We start from the raw sequence: 11,002 nt of genomic DNA on the forward strand, positions 1-11,002 counted from the left end.
GCCTTCTCCTCTGAAAAGGAGAAGGATCTTTCTCCTTCTCTCCTGTCCTTCTCCAAACTGAAATTCCTTTATAGTCTCTCCTTTAAGGCATTTGCTCCATCCCTTTCATCATTACCATTGCCCTCTCCTGTAACTTTTCTAACTCAGCTACCTGCTTCTTGAGATACAGACAGCAGGGCTGCACAGATCGCTCAAGATATGGGCACACTAAAGTTTTCTATACAGCAGCAAACCAATACCCTCTCTCTCTTATTTTCAGTTCCCTTCCTGATGCTGCTGAACGTTTTGTTGGCTTTTGTTTGGCTGTCGCTACACTTTGAGCTGACAATTTCAGAGAATTGTTAAGGATGGCTGGTTTGCGCTAGTGTCTCATGAACTGCACTAGGACTCTTTATGGGAAGGTACATTACGCCCATGGGGGCTGTAATCCCAACAGCCCCAGTGGGACAGAAGACGGGGGTGAGAACAGTTTGAAGCATCAGCAGTTTATCTGCCAGAATCCTTCCTCGGTATTGCTGTGCGAGATGAGTGCTTCTCTTCCAAAGGGGCTGAGCATCAGCCACTGTGTGCAAGAGGGAGGAATACCCTGGCCTTTTAAAAAAGGAAGCCGTACTGTACTCAGCACTCTCCATGTCAGGAAGCAGAATAGGAAGCAGTTGTTATGCAAGGGTACGTGCTTGATATTTGGGTACAGGCCACAAATTCCCATCTTGGCAGTCAGATAGTGGTCTTTTGATATAGCAAAGACTTAGAACTCTGGGGCTGGTCTGGAAACTTGCAGTGTTTAGGCATCTGAGGGTAAAACCCTCTTCTATTTAGGAAACTTAAATAAGCAGCCTTGCATGACAGCCCAACAGAGAGAAAGGCTGAGGACTGGGAATAGCCTGGAGATACGAGAGTGAGCATTTTACCCTATGCTCTGCCCAGAACTCAGAGTTCACAATTGCATTTGGTAATGTCAGGTTACCATAACAGGGTGAGTTATTAACTCCATGTACTACAAATCAGCATTTCAGCTGCAGAAATTGGGCTTAGATTGCAAAAACGAAGCAAACTGTCCCCAAATAAAGCAAATAATAAAACATAAAATAGCAACCAGATAACAGAGATTTTATGTAGAAAAGTTTATTAGTATATTAGTAGGAATAACAACATTTTCACAAGCAAATTCTGGGTGGGTACATAAGCCTCAATTTTTTCCATTAGCTGAATAACTAACTAGACATACAACTAACTCCTTATACAGAGCAATCAGACTGTGAAATATTATACATTCTTAAGAAATTAATGTTAGGAATGGAAAAAAATCCAGTAGAAATGAAATAAATTATCAGCTTTTTTCTTTCTTGTATAGAAATTATTAAATAAATGTCATGGTAGATCACAATAAATAAATACCAAAAGCACTGTCTTACAGATTCTGTAGGCTATATTTCTGAAATCATAAAGTCACAGTTAACAGCCTAACCACAGGCTGGCTGTGACTGAGGAAACTGTTGTTGACACAACATACGAGTGCACTCCGGGGAGCAGGAGGAATTTTCATTTCGCTAATGTAGTAGCAAAGTAGTTTTAGGCTTAGCATAAATAAGCTGTCCTGCAAGTGCATTGCACTTAACCAGCTGTGTTTGGCTGAAGTGGCTTCCAAAGGATCTTCATTTCCTTTAGCAAACCACTTTTCTTATCCAGTGTCTTCACTTTCAGGGAACAGCGTGTCCCACAGACAACTTTGAACGTTCTGAGAGACTTCCTTAAATAGAGGCAGTTAAATAAATAAATAAATAAATAAGTGGATCTAGTGATCTACAGTTCGCTTAGTAACAGCGAGGCAGGAGGTGGTAGGTGGTACACTGCCTGAGAGTTGATTGACGCTTTCCCCAAGATGTTTCTCTCTGCGGAGGACTGGGAGCAGTTCTGAGATTCTTCTTCTCTTAGAGTGGTGTATCAGTATTGGACTTAGCCCTGTTAAGAGTTGAGGGAAGAAGATAATTTAGAAGGTTCACAGAACAATTGTCATTGCTTAGCATTACAGGAGCAGTTAAGGACGGGTGGTCTGTTTCCAACTCTATTCGCTATTTTGAGGCATAGAGAAAATAAAGACAATGCTTCAGAAGTAATTCCTGAAATCCCAGGGTTTGTATATCTGGGTGCTGAGCTAGGAAACTTCTGTGGCCCGAGTTTCTCCATTTATTCACATCAAGAACTTCATTAACTTGGAAATATGAATTATTAACACACGGTACTGCAAGCAAGAGGAAGGTGAATTTTTTTAAAGCCTCATTTTTCGATTGGAGCCAAACGCTTCTGTGTGCCTTTGCCTCCAGATGGAGGTAGCTGGTACTCAGATCTTTACAAGTGACATATCAGCTGCAGGAACAGCTCTAGAACAAGGACTCCGCAGCAGAGGCAGAAAGGGAGCCTAGTCCTATAATTAAACAACAAGTCTCCCTGTTCTTTAAATCTGAGTAAGAGAAAATGGAAACTATGGCTAAGAAATCCTACAATTTGGCTTTCTGGGGGAGGTTTACAACTCAGCTGCCCTAACTGGGAGTGAATGGGACTTACTTGGCCAAAATTGACTTTATGATCAGCTGAACCCAGGGAGCGGTGGGCTCCAAACACACTTCTCTGCCGTCCTTCAGAGTAGCTCTGCAAAATAAAGAAAAAAGAAAAGTCAAGCACCTACTATGCAGATTTGTTTTATCCTCATAATGTAATGCTGCATTTTTAGATGTACTGACTTAGCATAAATTCACCTCACCCAGCTCTAGATTAGAACCTGGCCTAACATTTTGTTGTATGTGTTCCATAGCTGAGAAAGTAAAATTATACAGAAGTTTTGTGAGTCTGTGTGCCTGCACTTGAATCACTGACACATTCCCAAAAATGTTTCTCCACATATATAGATACAATATCTTTTTTCTTTTGTTTTGTTTACATTTGTAAAGATCTTTTAAAGAAAGGTTGAAACCTCTGGTATAAAAAGGAGTTTTGATACCATAAATATTTTAGTCTCTATTCCATGCGCTTCAAGACCAGATTGGGCTCAGCATTTCTCTCAATCCACTCCTGAAGCATAAAAGTCCCTGCAGCAGCACAGCACAGAGTATAGTTATCTTGCAGGGATGCTTACATGACTTCCACGTTCTTGCAGTGAGGTCCGCTTTGCGTCAGCTTTACATCTTGAATGGATCTAGGGTTGATGAACTTCGAATGAGTGGCTATGCACTGGCACCGGAGCTCATTTCCCATCCTTGCCAGGGCCATACCTGTGAGCAGAAAAGGAGAATTGTAGTTTGAGAGGCATTCTTATCAGCAGTATATCTGACATAAAGCATGACTGCTCTGTTTTAACATTGTTCTAGATTAAAACATTGCTGCCTAAATTCTCACAGTATTAAAATCAGTTGCTTATTTTTTAAGGGAAGCCAATGTACATTTAAAAATAAATTCACATGTCTTTAAAATGAAACCGTATATTCTATGGTTACTTCTGCTGATCACACTGTACAGTTAGTTGCATCATTCAATATCTGGATTGACAGACTGGCAACTCTAAAGAAGATCGAGTCCTTTATTGTTTTATTAATTTGAGGTGTGTCTATGCTTCTATGTTCACATTGTTTGCTCTCCCTTCCCAGCTGTATATTACTAGCTTGAGGCAATATAATCATGAATTAACAAATGTGAGATCATAAACTAGAAAATACCATCCATTGTGTAGGAAGGTGAAGAAATATTCAAACACTTTTAAGAAGCAGACGCTGCCTTTAGCCAAACATGCATAAAGTGAAATACAGTAACAATGCAGATTTGAAGTAGCATCCTTAAATTTTTTTCCACAAGATGTCAATAACTCTGCAGTACAAGTGCTACATGGTAAAGTTCTGACTAAAGAGAATTTGCTGAAAATATTTCAAAATAAAGTAACTTGCTGAAACAAGTATAAAAGTATCTCTCTGCAAGGATAAGCATCGCGGTAGATGCCTAGACAATACTACAGTCATGTGGGTCTGGGGAAGGATTTACTTACCATGAGACACAGCTGCTGAGATCAGGACAAGAGCCAGGACAGCCACAAGTCTGCCGTTCATGATTAGAAGAGAGTTTTCTCCTTGATTATTTAGCTTTGATTCTTTGGAGCAGTGAGCTCTCTTGTCTCAGAGGATTGCTGATGTCTGAACTGGGTAATCCATCTTGCTTATATACTGTTTTCAGCTTGAGACGTGTGCACTGTTAGCACTTAGATTGCGTTAGAGGAATTTCCCGCATGCAATAAAAATGAGTCACATGACTGTTGTGAAACACTTTCCTAGATGCCCAAGGAATTATGTATCCTGCAAATGAACTAATTCATTATTTTATTAAAGTATGCCACTAATATCTGTGCAGCTGAGTTTCTTTTGTAAACTTTTGTAAGTTTTGTGGGGTTTATAATGCATACTCTTATTTGGTAATAAAACTTTATGATGGTTTTGGTGACATTTATCTTATAACTTTTTGGTTTTTCTTTTCAGGGTAATACCTGGTTTTCATAGGGGTGCCAGATCTATGTTTGAGATATTTGATTTCGTTTCTCTGTATATGGTGATTGCTTCTACGTATAAGATTTTAAGCATTTAGAGTGAAAATCAGGCAGTGCTGAAGTCAGCAAAAACTTTGGCTTTTTCTTTGGGGTCAGGATTTTACCTCAGCATTATTTTGATGATACTGATTTTAATTTTTTGTTCTTTTCTTTTTTTCTGTTGAAGTAGCATCTTATGAAGTAAATTAATCTCTAAGGCGTTCTGTTCAGCAAAGAAATTGAGACTGCAGTATTCAAAGCTTCCTGGGGGATATAGATACTTAATTAAAAGCAGCTTTGGAAATTATTTCTGCATTTTTCATGTCACACGTTTTGAGGAATGAAAAATAGAAGAAGCTTTGTATGCAAGCAAAATGCTATGACCTACTCAAAGCAGCTGCTTTTGTTTGCTTTATATATGTTAAATAATGTTTTTCTGTAATCTTTTTCAGTTACAATAATCCTAGGTTTTAACAAAGGGAGATAGTATTAAATGTGGTATTTTCTGTTAAGGAGCCTGTTGCACGAATGCTGAGTGTTTATCTGCTAGTAGAAATACTATCTTTCAAGGGAAAAAATTTCAAGGGAAATCCTGGGATCAAATGCTGATCTGTTGCTTAAACAAAGATTTGTTTTGTAACCCATCTGTAGCGCATGGGATTAAGAGAAGCCATTCGGTTTCAGCGCTGTTAAATGTCTGTCCTTTTGACCATGATGACCTTTGCCGCTTGTCATCTCCAGCTTCAAAGCTTAATGTTTCTATGATCTGTGGGTTTATAGAGGTACTTCTCCCAAACTCTGAGGAGGTCGCAAAGGTGCACTCAAACCCAACTTATCTTTAGCTTGTAAAGTATGATAATGTACTCTGCACCATTTGTCATGAGTTTACCTGATAAAAGGGACTTTGTGGTGAAAATTCATGTCTCCCAGCACTGTATCAGCTGGTCCAAGAAAAGATATTATCAAGTTTGTTTCTTCTACCACTTACTCAGTGTCAAGAGTCAACAAAAGATACCAATTCTTACTCAAAATGGTGCTTCTCCTTAGGTCTATGTTATATAGAACATTACTGAAAAATACCTTTAATTCTTTGAAGGCATGAGAAAGGAGAGGATTTTACCAGATATTGAAGGTTATGATTTATTGTTTACAATTTTCTTTAAATTAACAGTGTGATTTCACTGGTGTCAAATTGTAGGTGTTGAACTTCTAATCAGCTTACTTTGAATGTGTTTGCTGGTTCTTTTATTTTAGGATCGCTCTCTCTCTCTGTGTCTATATACAGGTCTGCACACACACAGATATAGTAATTAAAATTTGATTAGAGATCCCACTTTTCTTTGCTATTATTTGCAGCTTTATTTTCTAATTTTGCTATGTGCTGAAATGTCATTAATGTCCGAAGCAAAAAAAGAAAAATCCCCCTCAAATCCCCGAGTAAAACCAATGACTCCTTAGTCTCCTTACCACTAGACTAAGCTACTTCCTGATTGTGGCAGTAACAGAAAGGCAGAAATCCCCAGGGTCAAAAGTGAAGCCAAGAGCCTGCTCCACCTACATGATTAACCCTGCCCTTGAGCTAAGAGTAAGTATCACTTTAAGAGAGCTGTGTATTTGTAATGAAATAAAAATCCAGTATGTCTTCTGAGAGCTAGAGTTTCTCCTTTATCTGCACTTTTTGTCCAATATGACACAGTTTCATTGGGACAATGTGAATGAGATATAATAGAAATGGTAGTAGCATAAAAAGGTTGAGACGTGAGCCCAAGCCCAAAGGCCAGGCACTCCGAAACTCTGTTCCGGGGAGTGAACAAGCTTCGCCCAAGTTCTCCCTGAATCCCTTCAACACGTACGCTTTGCCCAATATCTCATCCCAGCCCCTGCCTGTGGGAACTGCAAATCCATTATCTGATTTTGGCAACATGTGTTTTCCCGTTAGCCATGAAAGATGATTTATGCAGGCGGAATTGCTGCTCCTTCTGTAGGATAACGTCAGTGACTGAGCTGCTATTGTCATTAGCAGAGACCTTCCATGCTTACCCCTGTTAAAAGCATTCCTGTGTAATCAGCAAAACAAAAGTTATGCAATAACTGAAAGACTGCTGAAAAAAGGGAAGTAAATACCTCCCTTGCCTGGGTTTTGCTCTTAAGGTGTGGGATAGGATGTGTTCTCCGTGCTGCACGATGGAAGTTTTTCTTCCTTTTCATGACTCATTGCCTTGTCTAATTAGCACAAAGTCAAAGGGAATCATTTGTGATCTTGGCTGTGATCATTTAGAGTATTTTCAGGTATCAGGGACGACCAAAAACAAGTGACACAGTGAGGAGGGTCATGTGTTCTCTGGTGACCAGGACCACCGTGAGGGATGTGGGAGAGCTGGGGTCCAGTCTTTTCCTGGTTTAGGTTGCCCCTCTGCCAGATGAATGCTCTAACAACTGGGCTTATAAGGTCAGTCTATGTAATAAAACTAAGAATCCCTTTTTTTCTGACAAATTTGAACCTCTCAAATGAAAAGTTGTGCACAGAAGACCGTAAAGACCCAGGAGCCAAAGCTTTCACTGGAACATGAGTTCAGCCTACACAAGGTGAACTCTATCAATATCTCTTCTGTGCCCTTTCTACCAATTAATCATTTTTTTTCCCCCAGGGAAAAAATCCCACTCTGTCTTCTGAAGTCACTTCCTCTTCCCTGCAAAATGCTTGGCATTCTCCAGTGACTTCGCGTGACCCGCGGAGTGTGGAAGGGGCAAATACTGGCGGGTTGGGAAAGAATCTCTGCTTCTGGTCAAAAACGGGGCCTGTTGTTATGCAGGCTTTTGTGGAAGTTTCTGATGAGGCAATAGGTAGAGAGCAGAATGTCTCCTAAACGTCCGTCTTTTGACTTACTGTGTGAGGAAGTGGTAAAAAAGAAAGAACAAGCACTCAAGCCAGTCTGGTTTTTTTTTCAAACATAAGTGCCTAAATATAGATGCTTATGTACCCTTAGTCTGATTACTGCAAGTGCTGGACTTCCTAAATCCCTCTGGAATCACAGAATAGAGCTGCTTCTTAATTTATTTGCCTTTTAATTTATATATTTATAAATACAGTATCACAAGTGTATATTCATATGACTGACTATATATTTTTCTGTGATAATTATTTCAGCTCTGCCTGAAAGCAGTCATTCTTTGTTGTGGTTTTCAGTTAAACAAAAAATTATTGTGAGCTAAATTAAATGTTTCATTTGATCTAATTTGATATGAACAGTCACTTACAATATTATTATTAAATATCTCTCAGTATTAGTAAATAATATGCTAATATTAATAGACAATACTAGCAAATATTAACAGATGTTGATTTTAACAAATATGTTTGATATACCTGATATTTACAGACATTCTGAGTCCCACTAGAGATTTTGTAGGGACCAGCAAATACAGTTTTAACTGCTATATGAAAGCTGCATTCATTCCTTTAGTTGCATTTCCTCTTCTTGCATTTGGCAGGAAGCATTTTCTTCCCACCCAACAGACAGTGGGAATAACATAACGGAAATGATGGGAGGAAACACATGATAAATTTTAAGAAGTTTGGCTTGGGAGCTTCTGTTTAAATTAGAAGAACGTGGTTGTAGACCAAATATATGTCGTATATTTATCTCTGGCTCTTAAAATATCACTGACTGTTACCTTACTGTTTGCTTAAACTACAACCGATGTAGCTTTGTAGAAGTTAGCCTGAATACTTCCCAGCAGTGGATGCATGGCAGGTCCCTTCAGGCTGAACCCCCCCACAAGAAACTGCCGAGGGCTGGGTGTGCTGGGCTTTGTAATGTTCTAGCTGCACTGCCCTCAGTTCTTCAGCTAGCCGTGTCTGAGAGCTGCCATCACAGCAGCAATGGTAATGTAAGGATAGCCTGAACCAGGCAGTACTCACTAGGAATTGTCTGTGGAAACACTGTCCATATTTTCATGGATATAATCTGCACACTGAAGTGACCCATGTTAAATATGTGGCAGAGACCAGAGAGTAACAGGAGCAGATGGCTTCTTTGTGCAAACAGCTCTATATATCAGGTCTGTTTTTTAAACAGGGTGTGCACAGAGATGGAGAGTTGCTCCGTAGCACTCAATAGAAAGTAGTTAGATTGCCTGCCTGGGAAAGAAATGCAAAAATGTCCTGGATAAAAATATAGAGTAGTATTATAAATGAGATCTGGTTTGCATAGAAGCTGTTATATACAAATTTACTAATGCATTGAAACTCAAGCACCTGGATGGATGAAATCTTACTGTTCAGCAAAACTTGCAGTGTGAGAGTCAGGAATAAGGAGCAACCAATGTGTCTGCATGCAAATTCAGATCTGAATCCAGATTTACTTTGGTTGGGGGTTCCAGTGGGGATCAGTCCCTACTAAAAAACAAGACAGTCGTGAGAGTTTCTTACATGTCTTTTTGCAGTCTAATGTTCTGTCTAGCCTATAGCTATCCCCCAAACCTCAAACCCAACTCTCCCATCCTGGACCTGAGAAGATCGAACTCCGCAAGGAAGTCATGATATTTTTGCCTATGGTCCTCCATTGCTCTAATCACACAGCTCAGGTCTGGTGATTGCAGGTAAAATCTTCACTTTCTGTTATCAGAAACTAGACTTAAATTGCAAGGGATAAACTAGGTGTAGCAAATAGGTAAGAGAAAACATCTTTAACACCATTTTTAATTTAGAAAAAATTTAACAGTAAGTTCTATGGAAATTAAAACATTAAACCAATGTTTAGTCTCCTAAACAGTCTCCTGGCCATATGAGCATTAGTAATGATGCATAAGTAAGCTGCCAAGCTAGCTAAATCATTTTGCAAAACTGTAAAAACTTGATCTATTATAGCATCAGGTAGAACTAACATGAAAACATTGTGTCTTCCTATCTATATATAGAAACTACAGCACAATAGGTATCACTTCAAAAATAACACATGTAATTGAGTATCACTAATTTTAGCAGCTTATTTCTGGAAGCCATTATTTTACAGTCATTCACCTGCCTGAGGCCACCAATGACTTAGGAACTGCTGATGAGACATAACAAAGCACCTCATGGGAGGCAGGTTAGTTGCCAGTTTTCTGACAGTAGTAAAGAGTCAATGCTTATTTGCTTGCAGCTGTACTGCAAGTGCATCACACTCAAATGCTGTTTAGCTGAAGTCACTTCCAAACGCTCTTCATTTCCTTCAGTCAATCACATTTTACGTAGTATTTTCCATGTCAGTGAATGGCATGTCTCATAGACATTTAAATCTCCTCTTAATAGATTGTTTTAAAGATACGCTGTCAATAATATATTTTCTTTGTGCATACAAAAAATAGATAAAGCCAACTTTGGTCTTTGTAGAATACATTACTACATCTGTCAGCAGTGGCTGTTGAAGGATCACTGCCATTTTCTGAAACATGGTTCTTTCATGGAGAAATGGGTGTGAATTCACTCTGTCATGCCCACCCACTTCCCGGCATCCCACTTCCAAACGGAAGAGTTCTGGGTGTGCCTAGCTACTTCTTGTATGGAGCCGCTCCATGCGTTGATACATCCTTGTTGCCCTTCTCTAAAACTTTCGCAACTCTACTCTGTCTTCTGCAAGATGGGAGAGCAGAGCTGCACACAGTGTTCCTAATGTGGGTGAATCACACAGGTATACTGTGACGTAATGAGGTTCTGTGGTTTGTTCTTTATTCATGTCCTAGTAACTCTTACCATTCTAGGCTTTTTTGTTTTGGTTTTGAGCTCTGAGGGTTTTTGGACTGCTGAGTCCTGACTTGAAATTCCTACGGTGCTACCTACCTTAATCCCGAGATCTCTCTTCTGTGTGCTAATAGTCAGCCTAGAATGCCTCATTTTTATACGAATCTAGGAGTATTTTTCCCTATGTGAATCCCTTCTGCAGTAAATTTCATCTGTTCTTTTACTACCCACTCTGTGAGTCTCATAAAGCCCTTCTGCAGTTTTTCATAGCTGACCCTAATCTTTACTACCCTTCGTTTAGTATCATCAGATTGCAGTTAATGTAGAACTCCATGGTTTCCCTTTACCATGAAAAATGACCTTTATTTTTCCTGCCCTCTATTTCTTATGTGTTAATCTGTTACTTATCCATTCCAAGACTTTCTTCTTAGTCCTGCTGTGTAGTTATCTCAGAAGTGTTTGGTGAGGGTTGTGAAAGGATTTCAGGAAGCCAATTCAACTATACCCATCGGATCTTCCACATCCACAAGCTTGTTGTCGCCTTCAAAGAAGTGTAACAAGTGCATGAAAGAAGACTTCCCTTTAATAAAGCTACATAGACGCTTCCTCAGTATATATTTATTTATGTTGATTGATTTTATTCTTTATATTCCTACTTTAAGTATGGCCATTTAAGTATAACTTAATTTCTTCTAATTGATTATGATCCTCATAGC

General features: G+C 39.2%; 1 protein-coding gene across 1 annotated transcript; it reads right to left on the bottom strand.

Annotated features, from left to right (window-relative positions):
- Window positions 1-1,109: 1,109 nt before the first annotated feature.
- On the bottom strand, window positions 1,110-4,160 carry LOC106491895 (interleukin-8-like). Its single transcript, XM_013951588.2, has 4 exons — window positions 4,034-4,160; window positions 3,134-3,269; window positions 2,566-2,649; window positions 1,110-1,962 (listed from the first exon to the last, which is right to left on the bottom strand). Exons 1-4 carry the CDS (start codon window positions 4,092-4,094, stop codon window positions 1,932-1,934), a joined length of 312 nt encoding a protein of 103 aa, XP_013807042.2. The 5' UTR covers window positions 4,095-4,160; the 3' UTR covers window positions 1,110-1,931.
- Window positions 4,161-11,002: the final 6,842 nt, after the last annotated feature.

This window comes from Apteryx mantelli, chromosome 5 (genome assembly GCF_036417845.1).
Source record: "Apteryx mantelli isolate bAptMan1 chromosome 5, bAptMan1.hap1, whole genome shotgun sequence".
NCBI lineage: Eukaryota > Metazoa > Chordata > Aves > Apterygiformes > Apterygidae > Apteryx > Apteryx mantelli.